Here is a 23,235-nt window from a genome sequence, read left to right as displayed (position 1 = left end):
TTACATATAAAAATCCAATATTGCCATTTGTTTCCTTCACAATCAAAATCCAAAAAAGTTTAAAAAATGAGGATAAAATGGTAAAACCAGTATTACTACACAAGAGAGAAGATGAACGTGGTTTGGTTTGGAATTGCTATGAGCACTTGCGTTCGGTTTCTCTCTTTCTTCCACCATCCACCACGCAAAAACTCAATCGTCTCAGTCTCAGGTATTTTTCTTTATTTTCTTCTCTTCTTCTATTCTCTTGCTCTTTTTGGCATTGATTTCTTTCTCCATCATGTCTTATCAAGAATGAATTTGAAGTCTAAATTACGGCTAAAAATATAGAGGAAAAAATCTGGAAGGAATCCATCGATGGATTCAGACGCGACTCTAAAACGGCAGCGATCAAGGTGAGATTAGAAGCATGCTGTAGTGGGCAGTGAAACTCCGATTTCCGGAGCAGCAACAACCTTAATTGGTAAAGTTGAGCATGCGCCTCCTACTCGAGTTGAATAATCTCTACGACGGAGCAACTCGGTTTTGCAAATAACTTACGATGAATTGAAACCTTCCTCCCAATTTTCTATCGCCAAAATCTCACCGCACGCCCTGTGAACAAAGGGGTACATAAAATTGTCTGCTTTCTGTCCAAAACTAAGTATTTCATGTACAAAACCAGAAACTTGAACAGACATCCATTGCAAGCATATCCCCTAATCATGAAATTCCACAGGAACAAGTTTTTCAATAAAATCCCATAAAAAATCTGCTGCGCTTGGGGCATTTTACCGTAGTACGTAGAAAGGGGCGGTGAAGGTGACAGCGTGGAGGTTCTGGCCATTTGGTAAGGATTTGGTTTTAATGAGGGATCGGAAGATGGTACTTTTTAATTCTCCCTTTACGTCAAATGTTGCAGATCCATAAGAAAGTGGTGTTTCGCTTCATTGGTTTGTATATTCGCAATTTTTATATATTTGTAACCGTATGACAGGATTACAAATAGTAATGATCTCACTAAATCTCTCTGGCTTTAATTCTTTATTGTTTTATCCTTTATGTGTGAGATTCTATCTAATTATTTATAATCTCTGCATTCTTATTCATGTGCTTATAACAACCATTTATTGATTATTATTTTTCTTGCAGTTCCAAGCTTTTGATGAGTTAAGGCCAAATCTCACGATCTCCCTCTTTATCCTACTTTCTTTCAATTTCTTGGTATGCAATATTTCTTTGCCTGGATTTTTTATAATATTATTTACTATTATTATATTTTCTTCTTCTATGTATATAAATCCAGAAGGCAAAAATTTTGAAATAACCATAATCCAAAAATACTCTTATATGATTCAGATTTAAAAATATATATATATATTTCAATTTGTAGTCTTCTAGCAAAACAAAACCACCACGTAGAGGGATAAAAAGGTAAAAACATGGGTATAGAGTTTTTTTCCTTTGGTAGAATGGCCATAGAGTTTTCTTTTTGAAGATCAAGGAAAGTGCATTCCAGGGCACAAAGGCCAAAGAGGAAACAAGAGAGCCTACGAATAAGCAAACAACAGACAAGAGAAAGTAAGGAAGGCAGTGTAAGGAGTTACATACAGAGACGCTTCAACTAAACAAAAGCGTCACCCCCAACACTACCGCCTATAACTAATGAGGACAAGGAAGACCATCATTGTTTAAAACAAAAACCAGGGAAGCTGGTGGCCTATCGACCCATACAACATCACACAGCTCCGCACAATCACGCGACGTAAGAGCATCTGCCGCCATATTGGCTGATCTTGGAACCCAAGACCAACGATAGTTCTGGTAGGCTTCCCCCAAAAGCTTCACCCTTTCTAAAGTAGGGAAAGCCTCCCAATTGGAATGGCTATAGAGTTTTGAACGTGAGAGAAGACAAGATAAAAGCAGTGAGTTTTCTATCGTAGAATGGCTATAGAGTATTTAGGGTTTTCATTTAAGTTCGTAATATGCTTTTCAATTACTGAATGATTTATTTCTCCCTCTCCTTCTTATAGGGAAATCTATACATGGAACGATTATTGTTGAACTTGATGCTTGTTTCATTTGGAGAATAGTCATTCTGACTTTTCTCACTTTAATTCCTTTTTACTATTCGTGTTTCTTTTCCATTCTAATTACATGTACGTAAATGTGGATCGATTTTTAGTCATCGAAATTCATATGTTTTGCAGGTTCTTGATCGCGGTGAGAATATTGAGTTGTTGGTGGATAAAACTAATAATCTTCGCTCCCAGGTTAGTCCATAGTTTATGTGTATCAGAATAATATTTGATTTCTTAATAGGTGGCTTCATTCAAATGGAGTTTGTTTTTAAATTGAGTTCTTACAATTGTGGTAGCATAAATTTGACAAAGCAGTTTGCATGCGGAATGGGAAAGGGTAAGATATATATAAGAAATAATAGGTAACATACTATGAAGCCAGAAACCCTATCAGCTCCATCTTTAGCAATATTTAATAAGATAAATTGTTCAAACAAATTTGATAAAAGTCAGTGTATTTTGTGGTACTGTAAGGAAAAAAAAAAAATATATATATATATATATATATATGAATTCTTACTCTTCAACGTAATGTCATAGATTAATTGTTTAATTCATTCTCTTACATTATTATTTGATTCCTTGAAGTATTTTTACCTTTATTTTTTCCTAATCCCTTTGAATGTGCTTCCGCACGTATAAGGAGTCTTTATTTCATCACGCATTTTACACCCAACTTAATTATATTCCAATACCATTTATTTGTAATTGTATGTTGGATTTTATTTTTAGGACGCCATATGAGAAAGAAAACAACTACCACAACACATCTTAAGGAGCTCGTAGCGCCCAAGATTAAAAAAGGCCTCTCGCATGCGCGTGAGCGCGTGCGGAGAGGCTAGTGTTTTATAATATTGTCATGGAATTGTGTAAGAAAAATGAGGTGAAAGAGAGTTCGTAGAGAGTCCAATTTTTTAGAAAGTCTGTTTAGCATTTTATTTTTCTTATATTGAACTCACATAGTATATTAAGGAGAAATGATAACCAGACTTTCTTAAAAGTAGTACTCTCTATAAATTATCTCCCACCTTATGTTTTTTACATAATATTTTATAAAACTGACATAAAAATTGACGTTAAATTGTGATGTGGCACATGCGGGGTACCTAAGGTCCTCCTTTATGTTTTTCGATGTCCTGAATTCGTTTCTGACGTTCATTTCCCGAAATTCAATCGTTATGATTGCGTTTTATTAATTGGACTCTTTATGTGCTTAGGTGTGACTATTAGCAGCAATTATGTCCTTCCTATTTCGCACGACTCATCAATGATGGAGTATTTGTGAGTGGACCCCTTCTAAAATGCATATTTTAATAGTAGAAATGCATACATGAAAAGCATGATTTAATGGTTACGTTTTATGAGTAAATTAGACTTACACTTTTATGATTATCATGCTTTACTGAGAATATTTGGGAATACCATATTTTATCGAATTTATGTTCTTTGTAGTATATATGATGGATGACTATATACTATGAAGACGTTTTGAGATATATGTACTTATGTTGGAAAAATTATATTCAATGTTTTTGTGCGTATCTAGTGGTCATTGTTATGCCTACGGGCATATGTCTTGCCTACGGGCGTATGTTCTGCTTACGGGTGTATGTCCTGACTACGGGCGTATGTCCTGCCTACGGGCGTATATTCTACCTACGGGCACGTGACGATCCTGCCTACGGGCTTATGTCCTGCCTACGGGCGCGTGATGGAGAGCCTTTGGGCAATTATGATACCACTAGTTTGCACACTAGATATGATATATATTTTATGACATGTTTTATGGTATCCTAGGGTTTTAGGAAACCTATTACATATTATGCTATTAGTTTTCATAAACTTTGGTGGGTTAGTACGTTATTGAATAACTATATTTGTACTACTTATATATCAACTTGGTCCACTCATGTTTGTTTTGCGCCCCCTCAGGACATAGGAATTAGGCTTACGATCCGAGCTACGAGGCATTTCCCTACCAATGACATCGTGTCATCCCTTCTGCTTTGACATCATTGTAATAGCACATTCCGCTTGTATTCTGAATTAGATGTAAGCTCTGAACATGTCATGCATTATCACTATCATTATCATTGTTGGTAGTTGAATAATATCAATGGCGGAGTAAGAATTTTATGTGAGGAGGGGCCTCACAACATGAAAAGTTGTAGTAAATTGCACATTTGGAAAACCAATCAAATTTAGTACAAAGAACTAAAAACATTGTACAAACTCAAACACTTGAATACAAGGTAAGAGTTAAGCATGAAAGATTTGAAAATATAACAAAATGACTAAAGAAATGACAAAGAAAAGTTGATAGCAAAAGGAGGGGAAAGGAAGTCTACACTTAAATAAGAGAGATAGAGTGAAAAACGGGGTATGTAAAAGGAATAGAGAGTTTAGATTACGAAGGGGCACACTTGAATTTAATGAATATTATTATTTTATTTTATAAGGATTATGTTGGAATATTACATTGCGTTGTTTGAGTGAAATTTAATATTATCTATTATAAAGGGGGTGAGGGTGGGCTTTAGTCTCATAAAGGGCTAGTAATAATTTAATTCAAATTCGCTTTTGCGCGAGAATAACCTAAGATCTCTCACTTACAAATGAAAAGAAATACCACTAGACTGTAGTACTAAGTAACCACATTGCACCATAAGTTTTAAATTCTCATAAAGTTGTGTTTGCCGTCATTTGGACTATCTAGCCCTTTTTAAATTAAATCGTCATGAAGCTTCAATATCTCCTTAATCAATGTCTTGTTTTCGAAAACAGCCCATCATACATTTTTGGTCCCAGTAGCCTGTGTAGCTTACACAACCCACGTTTGCAACGTCATCAATTTCACGAAGAATCGTTAAACTTACAAGGCATAATACAATTGTAAATTAATACCATTTCAAAACCTCAAATTGAAATCTTGAGCGAAGCAGTTAGCCCAAAAGAATATTTACATTAGGAATTTGAATTGCTGCATTCAAGTTACATTTCCAACTGCTTCGGTTGCCATTGTGCACATTTTCCTTTAGAATAAAATGCATATGCTTCACAAATTACCAATACAAGAACAGAAAAATTGTCAAACATTCTTGCAACCCAAGACAACAATGCTTGTTCATTAGGAGCCGGAAAAGCTCGGGTCCAACAGAAACACACACGTACAAGCTCTGTTAATTTCAAGTTAAACCCTACATCGACAGCGTAATTATCATAAAATGAAATAGCATCTCTCAGAAGTTCAGAACAGTATAACTAAAATGCTCGATCTAGAAATCAAGTTACGAAGCGACCAAAATTACATATTCTACTGGTGATGACAGTGCTCGTGAAACATATAGCTGTGTCTGATTGCTAGTGTACGTCCTCAGTACAAGACCTCCAGAGAGTGTGATGTCCACTGGTCAGCAGTGGACGCTAGCCAGCAAGCGGGTTAGCATGTATGGTCACTCGATTGAGCCTGATCTCAGCAAGAGGACGATCCCCAGGTCCAGTTTGAGTCTGCACAAATCCCAAACACCGGTGGATATAATAATATTGTAAAAAAATAAAAGAACACCAAAGACAATGAACAACTCAAATCAAACATTGGCAATTCAACTTGATATCTTTTGCACATATCACGGAGGAACAGTTGTGTTAAAGAAAAAAAAGGTTAACATCAGATGAATTGAAAGAACCAATATCCCAATTCATAAGCTGCACGATGCCAAATTTAACTTTATTTCCACAAACGGAATCTTGGCCTAGCTAGCACATACCTTTTCCATGATGTCAAGAACTTCAAACCCATGTATAACTTTGCCAAACACGGTGTACAACCCATTTAGATGTGCCGCCTTTGCATAACTGATGAAGAACTGACTTCCATTGGTATTGGGACCACTATTTGCCATTGATAGTATCCCCCTTGCATTGTGCTGGAATAAAACACGGAGAAAATTATGGCAATTAGGCATAAACTGTTGCACAATAGAGCAAACCATTGACCGATGGTATAAGATATCCGCTCGAGACAACGTAATAAAACCGAGCTTAACCCAGCAAGCTCAAGCTTCAAAACATGATTACCTTGAGAGACTCTCTTATCTCATCATTAAACTTCTTGCCCCATATACTCGTCCCCCCTTTGCCTGTACCCGTTGGGTCTCCACCTTGTATCATAAAACCTTTGATGTTTCTATGAAATATCGTACCATCATAATACCCGCTGGCACATAATGCCAAAAAATTCTGTATCGAAAATAAACACGAGAGTGAGCACAAAGGTATCACCACCATGAACAAAACAGCATTTCTGTATCTCTAATTTACTGCCAAAAAATAAGACTTAGTTGTGTGTTAACAATGCAATGCATCAATCCAGCACACTCTTAGCTGAAAATCAACGATACAGCACTCAGAACAAAGCAGTCGGGCAAGTCTTCCATGAACGTTTCAAATAACACATCGATTCATAAACAACTTACAGAAACGAAATTTTGGGCAATCCAACATAATTGTTTTGAATACATAAAATATTAAAGATTTGATTTTTAACAAAACAATATTCAAATCAAACAAGCATTCCCCCAACAAATTCAACAATAAATTTCAGGCGTAATAAAATTTTCCAGTAGTAGTCCCAATCAACCAAAGCCCAGATAAAATTTTCCCGGGAAACAAACAGAAAGTGAATCAGAATCCTCAGGTTACAAAGTTTAGTTTACTGACCTCGGCGGTTTTGGGGACCTCATCGCAAAAAATTTCGCACTTGATGTCGCCCAGATTCGTGTGCAGAGTGACCGACTGAAACATACAACAAAAATGATCAAATAGCAGAAAAAAGAAAGGGGAAGAAATCGAGGAAGGCGGGCCGTTTCGAAGTAGAAATTTTACGGAAGCGAAGGTGTTGGACGGAATCAGGCGGAGAAATACTTACCATTGCGGAAGAGGACTTTGTGTTGTGTTGTGCTGCTCCTGCTCGGGCTGTATTTATCTCTGCTCAAGGGGTTGCAGTGTCGGTTTGTACACTTGATTATTCTTAAGCATGATGGGGTTGTACTTTGTCATTAAAATGATTTTTTTTTTTTTAATGGACAACCGGTGGCAAACTACAGTTATCTATCATTTCCGGGTCTAGAGAAGCTATGGAAATTTTCACCATGTCCGTGGTTTGGTGGTAAGCCACAATTATCTACCCATTTTTGGGCCCGAAGAGGCTATGAAGAATTTTACCATGTTCATGGTCACAGTCAAATAGACTCACCAGCTCGGAGCATCGAACCTGAGACCTCCCACATCTTTTGTTTATTGGGAACTGCAGTCCGTGCTCTTACTACTGGGCCACTTGGTCTTCCTAGTTGTCGAAAGTGGTGGATAATTGTAGCTTACCACCAATTGTTCTCCTTTTTGAAAAAGAAATAAATAAAAATTCAAATTTTGATAACGGCTGCATCGGTGCCTTGCACAATAAAATTGATGATCATTATAATTTTAATTTAAAGGTTGTTTTGAGGCAAACATTTGGTTGGTGTTGTAAAGTCGTTGATAATGTGTATCAAGAAAGAAAAAAATATCTAGAAAGGCTTTATGGACATCCTTGATCAGAATGTCAACCCACGGTTTAAGTTGCTCTTATTTACTAGGTATAGTCTCGGTAGTAAAATGAAATCGGTAGTGCAAGTGCGGTGAGTGATGTTGGCAAAAATCAGACGGACGTATTGGTCGCATAAAATCCGACGTCAATTTGCAAAACTTGAGTTGGAATGGTCGCGAGCAATCAAAGTCTTGGAAATATTCGGATCAAGTGCGAGATACTGAAAAATGATGAGATGGTTCATGCTGCATAGCTATTAGAACCTTACAACATTAAGATCGATACTGGAACACGATGATCATCGCTTTGCAACGTGTGAATGATGCGGACGGCCAACATAATATTGGTGTTCTCACCACAAACAACCACAGAAATTGATAAATTGATAAGAAATGCAACTCATTCATAAGTTGTGTTACTTATTGTGAAGGAACATACTTGTTACAACTTCATGGAGGAACACCGAGATTCGACAAGGAATTCGCGCCATTAAACTCATCGTTGATGGCTGCAAATCATGTAATCAGAGGGGGAGGGAGGTGTGATTAGACTACTCAGGGTTTCCGTCATCTAATTCAGGCAATGACAAAGGACTTTGGCTCTGTTCAGGGGAGTTGGTCTCCCATCGAGCTAATCAAAATAAGGACACCAGCCGAAATCTTTCACAGATAAACCCTTTGTTGTTGCAAAAGCAATTATAACGCTTTAAAATCGGTAAAGGGCTTCAATTACTTCAATAATGTAGAACGACGGAACAAGATGATACACAACGAGGGAAATGAATGCTTTGTAATTGAGGTAGCAACATGAAAGTAAAGTGACACCAGTAGTTTCTATGTCATTCATCCTCAAGAATCTCATGGTGCACATGCATGCATGATGTGCTGCAGTATTTGTAATTGTACCTATGAAAAGGAACTTTACCAGCCAGTGATACATTACAACAGGAGCAGTTAATGTCACCAGCTACCCCGCTCTTGGGCTGAACAGTGCTCGGTGCAACGCTACTGCTATTGCCTTGAGCGCTAAGAGCTTCAGCTGCTGCTCTTCTCCTCTCCGCAGCAGCTGCTCTTTTCTCCCTCTCAGCTGCCTGCACCCTTTTCAGTTCCTCCTGATAAGGGATCAACAAGGGGGAAACAAACTTAAAGTACGGTTCTCACATTAAACAGGATAAATAAAGAGCAGAAGGTAAAGAAAGAAGATATTGAGAACATGAGCCAGCATAGGTTAAAATGGTATACATAAGCAGTAGCAAAAAATCCAACTGACCTCTTTAGAGATATGTGATCCAGAACTAGGTTGAGGCTTTCCCTTAAGACTAGAAGACGTCGAAGCTTTTTGGGAAGCAGCAGCCTCAGCCTGCATATTCATATGACGAAGATTGTAGTATACCAAATGCCATAGAGAGATTGAAGAAAGAAAATAGAGACTAAGAAAAAAAGAAGAATATTATGCATATTACATAGCTAGTTTACAGAATGATGTCAGTTGTTGCTTCTGCATTGCAATCGATAAAACCTTCCTTACAACTACCCAAAATAAACCCTAACATAAACGATTCCAAAATTTACTCAAACTTTTCACTTTTTAAATGTAACCAAAAAAAGAGAGATGCACAAAATAGAAACAGAAATTAGAAACTCTCTGTTTCCAGTGCCACCAATCGATGAATGCTGAGGAAGGTGTGAATCAACTGATGCAACCTACAAATTAATTTCAAAAGATCACTGCATGAAGGCTATAACAACCATTGCAAGTGCATCATCCACATGATTGAAATTGTCATCCTAAAAGATTCTTCAGAAAATTTAGAACCATAGCCAAGTCCCCAGGAAAAAGAAGATAATCTCTAACATGTTTTGAGGGTAAAAAACAAAAAGAAGGAGCAAGTATAATACGCACCTGAGCTTTCTTTTCTTTTTCTTTTCGTAATTTCTTCAATTCTTTTGCTCTTACTTTCCTTTTGGCATCTTTTTCAGCCTGAACAACGAAAAAATGAAGGCGGATCATATTCAATTTTTCAGGTATCAACATTTAACCAAACACTGCTGGAAAGAGGCTTCACAAAATTAACATAGGCAAGATGCCACAACATTGAGAGGACAATCAATAACCAAATCAAAGGTAAGCAGGCACATAAAATAGAAGGGTTTAAATGTTGTACTGCATATACACTTCCCTAAGAAAATACTGTTTGTGCTCCGATCACAATAAATGACAGAACCACAAACTCTTTAATCTTTATCTAAGTTCGTATTTTCAGTATAACACCATGATTATAGTAAATAAAAATAAAATAAAATAAAAAATAAAAAAAACAACCTGCATTTAACTTACCAGCAACACAATCTTTCTCAAAAAACATGCAAGACTTAATTGCCTAAATCAATGGAAAAATCAGGGGGCTGAAGAATTATTTTAATTCTCTCTCTTTTATAATTAAGGAGTAAAATCAGAAAACAAAAAATATTTAGTGATGAGAGGGCAGGATAAGGGAACAAGCTTTGGGGTATAAATAGAATCACTGAGGTAATTACACTGCTGAAAACAAAGAATGACAAAGTTTTCTTTTCTTTCCCTATTTGATCTGAGTTGGCAAATGCATCAAACCATTAACAGAAACTAGGTAAAGTGCTGCAAAGGATTACCTGCTTAGCAGCTTGAGATTCCTCCAACTCTTTTGTCAATGGACTAGGTACCTTAGCAGCATTCCAATCCCACTTATCCGGGTTTGAGGCCATGAACCGTCTAAATGTGTTTCTGACCTCTTTATCACTTGCTAGCATGTATGGAGTCAGTACCCTTTCATCTTTGATGCAAGGATCCAGGCCTTGTTCCAATAGTTCCAAAACCTTAAGAGTATTTCCAGAATGCGCTGCTTCGTGCAAGGGTGTTGACGAACATATTTCCTCACCATCACTGTCACTTGATATAGGGAATTCATTGGACTTTCTACTATCTAGGCAAGCTTCAGGTCTTTCTCGACAATCTGAACTGTCAGCAATATCGACTTTGTTCATTCTTGGGATGAGGTCGCTGTTAATACCTGAAGTAAGTGGCTGGTCCTCTTTGAAACTTGGTGGAGCTACATTTTCATCTAGTTCATAAACAACTTGGGTCAATTGCTCATATATACGCCGAGCTTCCTTATAAGTAGGTCTCCGAACAGTCATTGGAACATTTTGAACAACACAATTCTGATGACTAAAATATGGTTTGTTGTCCCCATTAAAAAGCAGCTGATGATTGCTAGAAGGAGCATAAACAAAAACGCAAGAGGAAGAATCAAAGTATTGCTTCCAAGCAACAAGCAGCTCTTGAATTTCCTAGAATGTAGAATTTTTGGATCAGTCAACCTTTACAATATTCAGTAGGCAATTTAAAACATAATGCATGGCCTCAATATAATTCCGTCCAACTAAGGCAACAGTTCTTATTGCTTTCAAGATCTTTTATATAATAGTATGACACAACAAAAAATTTGAAGGAAAAGATCCCATTGATATATATTACAAATGTTGAAAATAAATACCGACTCAGAGATGGTAAAATTTGTATTTGGATTGGGAAGTATTAGCAAGCAAAATTTCGAGCAACGTGCAATTAATTGGAAGGGAATCTTTATATTCGGCCAAATGAAATGAAGTGTCTTGAAAATGCTACACTAAATTGTACCCATATTTCATCAAACTAGGTACCGGCAATTAAATCAAAACTTGCAACAGGTTTTATCAGTGACCTCATTTTGACAATAAACAACCACGTTATCATAAGAATATCCATCGTAAAAAGTCAAAAACTATTTTGACATAGCATTGTCACAAAATCAAATAGAGATGTCACCAAGTCGAATACCTTTTTCAAAGCAAGTTCATTATAACGACGCATAGAAGCTCCTGCAGAATGAGCAAACCTGCCACCTGCATCTTTGGATGACTGTTTTTTTCCAGACTTGCCCCTTACAACATATCTAAATAAAAAAAATAAAGAATTATAAAAATCACAAATAAAAAAATAAAAAATTTAACAGAAATATAACCAGAATTAATAATCCAACCTGTGGAAGGTCTTGTGATCCACAACCAAGTTACCATCAAAGACACAACCGGCAAAGTGCCCACCACTTGCAAGCAACATGATTCTTAAACGGGTCTTATCCCTAGGTTCATGAACCAACGTTTTCAATCTCTCTCTCACTTCCTCATCTGACAAAGTACCTTCAGGTCCAGAATCATTTGTAACTAAACACTTCCAAACTGAAACCCTCTCACCAGTCGGAAGGTGGAAAAATAACTTCTGCCTGATATTTTCCCTTGAAAACTTCAAAGAGCGAACTCCCCTTTCAGGTTCATCTTCATCTGACCCCGATATACTTGAGACATCAAAGTCTTTAAAAGAATCGGATGTTAACTCATCAAAGTCATCCTCCTTCACAATACTCTTTCCAGCAACACTTAACTTCACCTATGATCATACATAATGAAGTAATTACCATGTGCCCCAAACACACTCATTCACATTACAGCTGAGAATTGAACTACCGAGTAACCAAAGAGTGTAAAGTAAAAGGAAAATGCTAGGTAACCATCTTTTTAAACCATATTTGTTAACTACATGATGTGACAGTTGATGGTTGAATTTTTTTAATGATTTAAAAGAAGACAACCATCAACCGCCACTGGTTTACAAAATATGGTTAAAAAAGATAGTCTCTTTAGCATCACCCAAAGGAAAATAATAAGTATAATCCTCCCACATATCAAACAGGCGAATCAGATACGCAATTTGATTGGATAAAAACCAAAATGTTGATTGCAAAAGAGCAAAAACGTATCCATTCAAAGCACAGTAAAGCTTGAAAATTCAAGCATTCGCTTTTACCAAACAGAAATTTGATTAAAAATAAAAAATTTAAACGAAATCAATACAAAAAATATTTAACAATTCTAAACAAACAGTGTATCAAAGCCCCAAAATTTCGAGGTTTTCCTAGTATTCATTGAATATACCAAACGGCGGGAATTGAAAACTATAAACTTGTATTGAACAATTAACTTACGTTGAATCGGTGAATGTCGGATTTGAAGTGCGAGCGCTGGTCTTGGAGGGAGTCGAACTCGGCCTTGCAAGTGTTGCAGGTCCACCGGGGTCCTGCTACGACGGCGTTTTGGGAGGGGTTTTGTTCACTGCGCTCTGGCTCGAAGTCGTCTAGGGTTTCGACGGCGGAATTGTAGTTGGAGGCATCGGTGGTTGAGGCAGCAGAGAGGCCAGAAGAATGAAGGAGCTCGCAGGAGTCGAAGAAGTCGGCCCCGACGTCGAAGATGGAACGGGGTCGTTTCTCTTTTGTCAGCGCCGCCGTGTGAGTTGCTGGGGTTGCGGTGGTGCGAAGAGGCTCGGTCGCCATGGATTGGTCGTAGCAGATTGGCTTGCCTTGTTCCTGTTATTGTTCTTTTTGCTTTTTATAAGCAACAATATTTTGCACCAAAGGGCACTCTTTTTTATTTATTTATTAAGAAATGAACGATATTCATTGACATAATTTAGTGAATACTGCAAATTGGAGGATAGGATGCAATTAAGTAGACTTTGAAAAAAACCTTGCTTGACATTTCAACTCAATGGAAGGAAAAAAAGAACGTTTCGCACCAAAAACTATAAAACAATACTATACACAATTAAAAGATGAGTGATTATATTGGGGATTCTTCAAACAACACCACATGTTGTTCCAAAGATAGCCCAACTCTTGCCAATATGTGAGCCACACTATTAGCTTCTCGTCGTGCGTAGAGGATTTTGGTACGAGGGAAAGAATGGAGAAAAGTTCGGACAGTCTGTTGGTATTTTTCTTCATTTGGAAGTGAAATGTCTTAAGTTCGAATTTTGTGGATGACGAATTCAATAACAAATTAGATTATTCAGTAACTCTTTATTTTATTAATGTAAAAATATATCGATGTACTAAAAAATTGCTATAATCATCTAGAGATTCTAGAATATCGTATGACTACTTATTTTCAGTAGGATTGTATTTTCCCTTGCCAAACCCAATCTTCCCACAATCCAAATTGGGTTTACTGGAATGAAACATATATGTGACAGGTTCGCATCCTGCTCTAAGTGGGCTAGGTTTTACTATTTGTTTTGGGCTAATCCAAATAACACCTTTGTTGCATCCATTATAAATAGAGAACACACTTTCTATTTTTCAAACATAGAGCACGCTTTGAAAAAAAAAACCCTGATGTTTGCAAAACCTCATCAGCGCACGATTGAAAGACAACGTTCTCCTCATCTTCTCCTTCTTATGCTCCACAGTCTCTTAGGATTAGGATTATTTTCCCTCTGTTTTTTCCCTCCCCTCCTATTTGAACGGTCACGGTTGATGTAAATAGGATGAGAGAGAATCCAAATCCTCTCTCATATCCTCCTTTTTCGCTTTCGCATGCCCAAATTCTTTCTTCTCTGGCCCCTTTTTCTTCTCTCCTTCCAACTCCGTCTTTATTCGGAGCAAGAGAAGAAACTGTATTCAAATCACACAAACTTCGTCTTTATTGACAACTTTTTTTACGCCTTATACAACTGGCTTTAGGTTTGGTGTTACTACTATTTCAGCACCAACTCGGAGCAAGAGAAGAAACTATATTCGGACCCATAATTTATTTCTCTCTTCTCACTCTTGTTGTTCCGCACCTCCTCCCTCTCTCTCTATGTCCTTTTAGGCCATCTCCAATAGAAGGGGCTAAACATAACCACGTCCAAAATTATAGCCCTGCAAAAAATTAATTTTTAATAAACAGTGTTAGGCCATACTCATGTACCATATCCAACTGAAGGGGCTAAATATAGCCCCACTTAATAATTTATTAGTTTTAAGTTTATACTTCAAATTTATTGGTAATTTAGTTAAACTACCGTTGGATTTTTTCAAATATAACCGTTGAATTTGAATCAATTATTGCAACTGAGGAGATGAGTCCCAAAAAACAGCTAAGAGCAAGTTCGCTGGCACCCACAAAACCCACTCCACCCCACAAAATAGTCCAGCCCAAAGTCCACCCCAGTCTGTAGGCCGGCCCAAAATGGACTGAGTGAGGAACTGGTCTATCTGACGTCAACAAAGACCTGATATTTTTTTTACGTCAGGCATGTGGGAAACATGCCTGCGTGGGCGCGCTTTCCCGACAGCCGATAGATGGCAAGCCCCGCGTTGCAGGTGCACTAAAGGGGCGCGGGACATGGGCCACTTGGCGAGTCTTCGGCCGTTGGATTCCAACGGCTAGTTTTATCTGACAAGGTTAAAGGGGGCCGACGGTAGAGGAAGAGAGATTGAGAGAGATGTGTTTGTAGAATTGAAGGGGAGTGTGTGTTGTTATCCCTCCTACATTGTGCCTTTATTTATAGTAGTAAATGGAGAGAAAATATTCCTTCTTCCCCAAGTAATACAAGTTGTAATAGGAAATGATAAGTAGAATCAAATATAATCTAGGATTTACACAATCACACTTAAACTATAAATGCTTACAATTGTTGTAAACATTCCTAGAATAAGTATGATTGTGTAAATCCTAAATTAGATTTGATTCTAGTTATCCTTTCCTATTACAACTTGTATTACTTGGAGGAGAAGGAATATCTTCTCTCCCTTTACTACTATAAATAAAGGCACAATGTAGGAGGGATAACAACACACACATTCCCCTACAATTCTACAAACACACATCTCTCTTCTCTCTTTCTCTGCAACCGGCCCTAGTCTCTCTGTCAGATAAAATAGACCACAACACGTTATCAGCACGCTCCTACCGCTGCGCTTAGGAATCTGACGTTGAAGAATTTTTCTGCATCAAACCAGTTCATCCATATCATCACGCAATCAGGTTCTTTCCAAACAACGGCTTTTAACTCGATATTTTGCAAGCCCTGATAGCATGAACATTCACCATGATGCATGACCCAACTTTACGTTTAACGTATTTTAGATTCTACATAAATTGTGTATGCTTCATAACCAAAATTGCTACAATTATGTGAATTTGATATTTGCCATGAATTGAATCTTACATATGTACATGCATTGAAACTATTATTTGCATATGCATCAACGTAAATATGTGATTCATTAAAATTATACATGCATATAATATAATTGAATTGAAAAAAAAACACATTTTTTTTTGCGATTGGGACCTGGGTTCTTTAGAACCCGTGACCACCATCCTGCAGATGGGGTCTCCACGCAAGCAAAGAGCATGCAACTATCCTTGTTCCCAGAGAAAAAAACCCACGAAGCCAAGCCCCAAACCCAAAATCCCGACACCCTTCCTGGTGTCCCCCGACCATGGCATGGCCTGCAGCCACAGCCTTGAACCTTTGGTTCATATTCTCGACGACCTGAAGTCGTCCCATGTCGATAATTGAACCGAGATTCAACGGAATCTCGTCGGAATTTTTTGAAAAATCGATTTCAATTTTTAGGGTTTTGATATCACGTCGAGATTTCATCTCTGTCTATGGACACTTGGTTCTCCAACGAACCATGGCTTGCACACACCAAGGACAACCACCTGCAGTGGCGCCGTCCTAGTTTTTTCGGCCTTCTTCCTCGGCCACGCACACCCAGCGCCGCTGGGTTTGTTTTGTCCTGCACCCCGAAGCCCTAACGGGCTCCAGCCTCTCGGCCCGTGTGACAAGAAAAAAAATAAACAAATTTTTTGCTGGGCTCGCTTGCAGCGGCCCAGCCCGCAAAGAAAAGAATTTTTTTTTTTGATTTCCTAGGCGCGCCTGCAGCGGCCCAGACCGAAAAAATATTTTTTTAGTTTTTTTTTCTAGGCCTGCTTATTGCAGCCCGTATCTGTGAAACAAAAGATTTTTTTGGGGGCTGCACACAGCAGCCTATTCCCTCTTCTCACCCCGTGGGCCTGCAGCCTACACCCGAGGGTTCTTGGCCTATATTTTTAGGCCCCGAGATTTTATTATTTAATACTTTTAAATAACATGGGTTTTTATATTTTCACCCACACTTTAATTTGGCCCCGAAGACCAAAAATAAATTAATTCAATTATCATTATACAATATTTTTGCATATTTGTTTGCATATATATTTGTGTTTGCCTGCAGGAATATATGAACCTGAAGTTCATAATTACTTTGAAACCCGAAGTTTCTTATAAACATGCCTTGTTTGAAAACCTGAAGTTTTCTCTTAAACATATCACCCATGAAAACCCGAAGTTTTTCATGCAAACTTTAACCAATACATGTCTATTAGAACCTGTATGTTCTACTCCTATGTGAATGGATTGATTTTTCTCCATTACACTAACCACATCTTGTCCATCTATTTGTGATAGGAACATGTTGAATTTGAGCAAACTCGACTTCACCGCTTTGGAGGTCTCTGGAAGGAACTACCTCAAGTGGGTTCAAAATGTGAAGCTCCACCTCACTACCAAGAACTTGCGTCCTGCTATTGAAGAAGCAACAACTGAACCTGTTGGTGAAGCTGAAAAAGCCACTGCTATGATCTTCATCCGAAGACATATTCATGACGCTCTGCAAACTGAGTACCTTGCTGAGGAGGATCCACGTGCATTATGGGTCGCTTTGGCTGATCGTTTCGATCACCAAAAGGACATATTCTTGCCTGAAGCAAGACACGACTGGCAGCACTTGCGCTTCCAAGACTTTAAGTCTGTGAATGAATATAATTCTGAAGTTTGTTGAATCCGATCACTTCTCAAGTTTTGCAATGAAACTTTGACTGAAGAGGATCTCCTGGAGAAGACCTACTCGACCTTCTCTGCTTCTAATATTGTCATGCAGCAACAATATAGAGCTCAGAAGTTCACTAAGTTCTCGGATTTGATCTCTGTTTTACTTCTTGCTGAAAAGCAGAATCAGCTGTTGATGAAGAATCATCAAGCTCGACCTATTGGGGCTACTGCTGTGCCTGAAGCACATTATAGCACTCATCAGCACCCAAAACGCCAAAAGAGGCGGGGTAAGGGTGGCCAGAAGCAATCCCACCAAGGTCAACAGAGCCAAGGCCCATCCAAGGGAGGAAACAAAGCCCAGAAGCGCCCAAACCTTGCTCTCAAGGCCCCGAACTTCAAGAATAAGGGCAAAGCACCTGCCACAATGAATGACGATATGTGCTATCGTTGTGGTTCCAAGGACCATTGGTCCCGTATTTTCCGTGCTCCCAAGAAGGTTGTAGATGAATATCATTCTCGTCGTAAGAAGTTTGAATCAAACTTCATGCAAGTGGACGAACCGGAGACTACAAAGATGGAGGTTTCTGACTTTCAGGAGGATACCACTCCTATAGAAGATTAGAATCTTAGACATAGACTTATTTTTCAGTTAAAATAAGACAATTGAGGCCGAATTCCACCAAGTGGCCGAACCCCACCTTGTTTTTTGGTTGATTTTGAATAATTTTCCTTTATGTTTTGGATTATTAGTTGGCGATTTATTTTGGATATTAAGTTTTTAATCCTTGAATAAATAAAATTATTTTGAATTGATACTTGTTTTTTATAAACTTTTATGCATGTGACCAATTCAAATTAATTTTTCATTCTAGGTATGACTAGTGGGAAAGTTAGTTGTCTGGCAGATAGTGCAACCACGCATACTGTTTTGCGTGAACGCATCTATTTCACTAACTTCGTACCTAAGAATGCACCTCTAACAACCCTCTCAGGCCCATCCAACCTGATAGAAGGATACGGTAAGGCACGTATAATGTTGTCCAATGGTACAATCTTGACCATTGCTGAGGCACTCTATTCTCCACGTTCCGGCAAAACGTTACTAAGTTTCAAGGACATTAGAGATAACAATTACCACGCTGAAACCCACGTAGAAAACGGAGTTGAATTTCTGTGCGTAACTTCCTACGAATATGGCCAGAAGCGTATTCTAGAGAAGATGGAGCGTAACCCGAGTAGTCTATATACTACGACCATACGCCCCATCGAATGCCACTATGTGGCCGGCTCTACCACAGGGACCGCGCACGAAATTACACTTTGGCATGATCGTTTGGGACATCCTGGACGAATAGCGATGCGCCGTATCCTCAAAACTTCACACGGGCATCCACTAACCCGAAGCTTAGGTTCGATCCATGAAATCGCATGTCAAACATGTTCTATGGGAAAGCTTATTACTAAGCCTTCTTATGACAAGATTCGTTCGAATCCTCCCATTTTTCTACAATGGATTCAGGGGGACATTTGTGGACCGATTCAACCTCCCTACGGACCATTTAGATATTTTATGGTTTTGGTTGACGCTTCTACACGTTGGTCACATGTGTGCTTGTTGTCCATAAGGAACGCTGCATTCTCCAAACTATTGGCTCAGGTTATCAAGCTCAGGGCTCACCACCCTAATTATCCGATCAAATCTATTCGATTGGATAATGTTGGAGAATTCACATCTAAAACTTTTGATGACTATTGCATGTCGGTTGGGGTTGAAGTTGAACATCCTGTATCTCATGTTCACACCCATAACGGCCTGGCAAAGGCTTTCATTAAGCGTTTACAAATGATTTCTCGATCGTTGGTCATACGTACCAAGCTCCCGATCGCTGCTTGGGGCCATGCAATATTGCACGCAGCAAAGTTGGTCCACCTGAGGCCTGTTGCGACACAACCATTTAGTGCCCTTCAGTTGGTCACCGGATGCGAACCCGACATATCACATCTGCGCATTTTTGGTTGTGCGGTCTATGTGCCGATTTCGCCGCCCTTACGTACAAAAATGGGGCCTCAGCGAAGGATGGGAATCTATGTCGGATATGATTCTCCTTCGATTATTCGTTACTTAGAACCTTTGACAGGCGATCTGTTTACCGCTCGTTTCGCGGATTGTCACTTCTATGAGACAGTCTTCCCGCCGTTAGGGGGAGATAAGAACGTCAATGTTCCTAATGAACGACGTGAATTATCGTGGACGACTCCCACTTTGTCTCATTTAGATCCCCGCACCGCTCAGTCTGAAGCTGAAGTGCAGCGCATATGAGATCTCCAGAGCATAGCTCAGAGCATGCCAGATGCTTTCACCGATCTAGCGCGCGTGACAAGATCACATATTCCAGCTGCGAATACGCCTGTAAAGATAGATGTACCAAATGTACGACGGACTACCCTCCTGGAAGCCCGAGACGCCAATTCTGGTGATCCACGTACATTAGCGGCTAGCCAATCATCTGCCCCTACACAAAAGCGTGGCAGACCCCTTGGTTCAAAGGATTTACACCCCTGGAAGAGGAAAACCACGGCACAAGGTCCTGAAGAGCCTACTGTGAATCCGACTATTGCTTACTCATTTTACCCAACTCATGAGGAAATTCTAGATTATGGAAGCGTCCTTGAAGAGACGAATCCTCCTCCCGAGAATCGTGAGATTTCGGTCTATTATGCTAGCTTAGATGATGTGTGGCGTAGAAATGAGATGATTGTCGACGATGCATTAGCATTTGCAGTAGCTACTGAGATCATGTTGAGCGATGACATTGAACCGCGTTCCGTTGATGAATGTCGACGTAGAGCTGATTGGTCAAACTGGAAACAAGCAATCCAAGTCGAACTTGATTCACTTGCGAAACGTAAGGTGTTTGGACCTGTAGTTCCTACCCCTCCATATGTGAAGCCCGTTGGCTACAAGTGGGTTTTCGTTTGGAAGCGTAATGAGAAGAACGAAATTGTGCGTTACAAAGCTCGTCTTGTAGCACAAGGTTTCTCACAACGTCCCGGGATTGACTATGACGAAACTTACTCACCCGTTATGGATGTGATTACTTTTCGATACCTTATCAGTTTGGTAGTTTCCGAAAAACTGGATATGCAGCTGATGGACGTAGTAACCGCGTATCTCTATGGGGATCTTGATACGAAAATTTATATGAAAGTTCCCGAAGGACTTACATTGACTGGTTCAAATATTTCCAAACCCCGGAACACGCTCTCAATTCGGCTGAGGCGTTCACTATACGGTTTGAAACAATCCGGAAGAATGTGGTATAACCATCTGAGTGAGTATTTGACTAGTCAGGGATATGTGAACAACGAACTATGCCCTTGTGTGTTCATTAAGAAGTCACATTCTGGATTTGCGATTGTTGCAGTATATGTCGATGACATGAATCTCATTGGAACTCCGGAAGAGCTCGCGAGAACTGCTTCGCACCTGAAGTCGGAATTTGAGATGAAAGATCTAGGTAAGACTCGATACTGTCTCGGTCTCGAGATAGAGCATTGTTCGGATGGAATCTTAGTACATCAATCGAACTACACCCAGAAGGTGTTGCGCCGTTTTAATGAGGATAAAGCGAAGTCTTCGAGTACTCCTATGGTCGTTCGTACGCTAGATGCAAAACGAGATCCCTTCCGTCCGAAGGAGGATGATGAAGAGATTTTGGAGCCTGAAGTTCCTTATCTAAGTGCGATAGGCGCTTTATTGTACTTAGCTCAATGCATTAGACCCGACATCTCCTTCGCTGTTAATCTTTTGGCAAGATACAGCAATGCACCAACACGCAGACACTGGACTGGCGTGAAAGACATCTTCCGTTACCTTAAGGGTACTACGGATTTGGGCTTGTTCTATCCCTACGAATCCTCGAGTGATGCCGCACCCTATGCTCATCGGGTTGATTCTCGCCTTGTTGGTTATGCCGACGCTGGATACTTATCTGATCCGCACAAGGCGCGTTCTCAAACGAGTTATGTCTTTACCGTTGGAGGCACCGCAATATCTTGGAGGTTAACTAAACAGACCTTAGTTGCCACTTCGTCTAACCATGCTGAAATTCTCGCCTTACATGAAGCAACTCGGGAATGTTTTTGGTTGAAAGCAGTAATGGGCCATATTCGAAGCTCCTGTGATCTCATCCCGCCGTTAATGCCCCGACGACGATTTTTTAAGATAACACAGCTTGCATCGAACAGCTCAAGAAGGGTTACATCAAAGGAGACAACACCAAGCATATTGCACCGAAGTTCTTCTTTACACATCAACAACAAGAGCATCAGAAGATTGAAGTCACGCAAATCCGATCACAAGACAATCTGGCCGACCTCTTCACCAAATCACTACCGAAGGCGACGTTTAAGAAGCTTGTTCATGGAATTGGTATGCGTAAACTTTCTGAGTTGTAACTTTGCTATTTCTCTTTGGAATTATGTCAAACTCAGGGGGAGTATCTTCTGGATACTTGCTTGATCTTAATGTACTCATTTTTCCTACGATTAGGAGCATTTTTCCCACTGGGTTTTTACTACCTAACTAGGTTTTAACGAGGCACTCACCTTGGGCTGGTCATATCCCTGATGACGTCCTGTAGACGTTTCTTTTGACTTTGCATTTCTCACGCATTTTTCCTTAGACTATGGATTTTGTCCCTACTCGGGTTTTTGCCATAGCCTTAGGGTTTTTTAGTGAGACTTACTACTTATGCAAGTTCCTACCTTATTGAGAATAAGCGTTGTTCCTTGGAATCAGTGCCGACGAGTCGACTTCCTCAACTTCTGCATGATACTGAATCTACCTTGAGTATTTACACACTCAAGGGGGAGTGTTGTAAACATTCCTAGAATAAGTATGATTGTGTAAATCCTATATTAGATTTTATTCTAGTTATATTTTCCTATTACAACTTGTATTACTTGGAGGAGAAGGAATATCTTCTCTCCCTTTACTACTATAAATAAAGGCACAATGTAGGAGAGATAACAACACACACATTCCCCTACAATTCTACAAACACACATCTCTCTTCTCTCTTTCTCTGCAACCGGCCCTAGTCTCTCTATCAGATAAAATAGACCACAACAACAACATTTTATTCATTTAATGAATATTTTTATATTTTTTTAAACCATCGAAATAGTCAAAATTGCTAACTTTGAACAACACAGTGACCAAAGTAAATTTTAACCTACAAAATAGTGGTTTGTTTAAAAATAAAAAACACCTATAGTATAGTGGCAAAAATAGGTTTTATCCCTTAGTATTAATATACAGGGTACCCTATACACAATCACCATTGGCATTCCTAGCATGGTCATTCTATTCAAAAATTTTACATTTGGGATTTACTATGGCTTGGAATGCTTTTCGTTTTGACTCGACTGGAACGGGTTGTGTTCGTGGTTTCTTGTCATAAAGTTTTTATTTCCCAAGTAAAAAAAAAGAATGAGAATCCTCCTCAGATTCACTTTGTAAAAATCCTGAAAATTTATAAATCGTGTTTTTTCATCGTAAATCGTACGGTTAGTTTTTGTCAAATACTCTTTATGTTTAATTTCAAATAAAAATATTTAAATGATTTATGATCGCACGACGTACGATAAACGGACACGATTTGAGGATTGATGAGTCCATGTTATACCATATACTTTACCCCTAATCTTAGTTATAATTTAGGGAATTGCTATTAGCACTCCAAAAATCTTATTCAACACTCCTCTTAAATGTATTTTTCTTTCTAATTATAGAAAGTTTAGAGTGCTAAATGTGATTTTTGGAGTGCTAATAACAATTCCCATAATTTATTAGTTATTTTGGTAGAATTT

At 38.9% G+C, this 23,235-nt stretch overlaps 2 protein-coding genes and 1 long non-coding RNA gene across 4 annotated transcripts; 1 reads left to right on the top strand and 2 right to left on the bottom strand.

The window, feature by feature from the left end:
• Positions 1 to 152: 152 nt before the first annotated feature.
• LOC126584473 (uncharacterized) lies at positions 153 to 4,224 on the top strand. Its single transcript, XR_007610024.1, has 5 exons — positions 153 to 211; positions 1,132 to 1,203; positions 2,190 to 2,252; positions 3,278 to 3,341; positions 3,993 to 4,224. It is a non-coding gene; the product is annotated as an uncharacterized LOC126584473 (long non-coding RNA).
• Positions 4,225 to 5,145: 921 nt separating this feature from the next.
• LOC126600844 (peptidyl-prolyl cis-trans isomerase CYP18-1) lies at positions 5,146 to 7,112 on the bottom strand. Its single transcript, XM_050267528.1, has 5 exons — positions 6,988 to 7,112; positions 6,780 to 6,854; positions 6,138 to 6,299; positions 5,828 to 5,986; positions 5,146 to 5,567 (listed from the first exon to the last, which is right to left on the bottom strand). The coding sequence occupies exons 1-5, from the start codon at positions 6,988 to 6,990 to the stop codon at positions 5,484 to 5,486; spliced, it is 483 nt and encodes a 160-aa protein (XP_050123485.1). The 5' UTR covers positions 6,991 to 7,112; the 3' UTR covers positions 5,146 to 5,483.
• A 1,243-nt stretch (positions 7,113 to 8,355) lies between these two features.
• Positions 8,356 to 13,117, bottom strand: LOC126600834 (uncharacterized). Of its 2 annotated transcripts, XM_050267506.1 has the most exons (7): positions 12,704 to 13,112; positions 11,702 to 12,108; positions 11,500 to 11,614; positions 10,293 to 10,970; positions 9,547 to 9,624; positions 8,914 to 9,003; positions 8,356 to 8,755 (listed from the first exon to the last, which is right to left on the bottom strand). In XM_050267506.1, the coding sequence occupies exons 1-7, from the start codon at positions 13,046 to 13,048 to the stop codon at positions 8,483 to 8,485; spliced, it is 1,986 nt and encodes a 661-aa protein (XP_050123463.1). In that variant the 5' UTR covers positions 13,049 to 13,112; the 3' UTR covers positions 8,356 to 8,482. The 2 variants fall into 2 exon arrangements, with proteins under 2 accessions (XP_050123463.1, XP_050123472.1); XM_050267515.1 differs by lacking the exons at positions 8,356 to 8,755; positions 8,914 to 9,003 and adding an exon at positions 9,050 to 9,347 and having other exon boundaries at positions 12,704 to 13,117.
• Between the last annotated feature and the right edge of the window lie 10,118 nt (positions 13,118 to 23,235).

Source organism: Malus sylvestris, chromosome 2 (assembly GCF_916048215.2).
Source record: "Malus sylvestris chromosome 2, drMalSylv7.2, whole genome shotgun sequence".
NCBI classification, from domain to species: Eukaryota; Viridiplantae; Streptophyta; class Magnoliopsida; order Rosales; family Rosaceae; genus Malus; species Malus sylvestris.
This window is presented reverse-complemented; position numbering and strand designations above follow the sequence as displayed.

What these genes read in the sequence shown, in the direction of transcription:
- LOC126600844 (XM_050267528.1), bottom strand. An exon ending in AGGTCCCCAAAACCGCCGAG is followed by an intron (nt 6,300 to 6,779) that starts GTCAGTAAACTA and finishes TTTTCGATACAG; the next exon opens with AATTTTTTGGCATTATGTGC. An exon ending in AGATAAGAGAGTCTCTCAAG is followed by an intron (nt 5,987 to 6,137) that starts GTAATCATGTTT and finishes GTTTTATTCCAG; the next exon opens with CACAATGCAAGGGGGATACT.
- LOC126600834 (XM_050267506.1), bottom strand. Translation starts at nt 13,048, where the DNA reads ATGGCGACCGAGCCTCTTCGCACCACCGCAACCCCAGCAACTCACACG. An exon ending in GATCACAAGACCTTCCACAG is followed by an intron (nt 11,615 to 11,701) that starts GTTGGATTATTA and finishes TTTTTTATTTAG; the next exon opens with ATATGTTGTAAGGGGCAAGT. An exon ending in AAAAAGAAAAGAAAGCTCAG is followed by an intron (nt 9,004 to 9,546) that starts GTGCGTATTATA and finishes ATGAATATGCAG; the next exon opens with GCTGAGGCTGCTGCTTCCCA.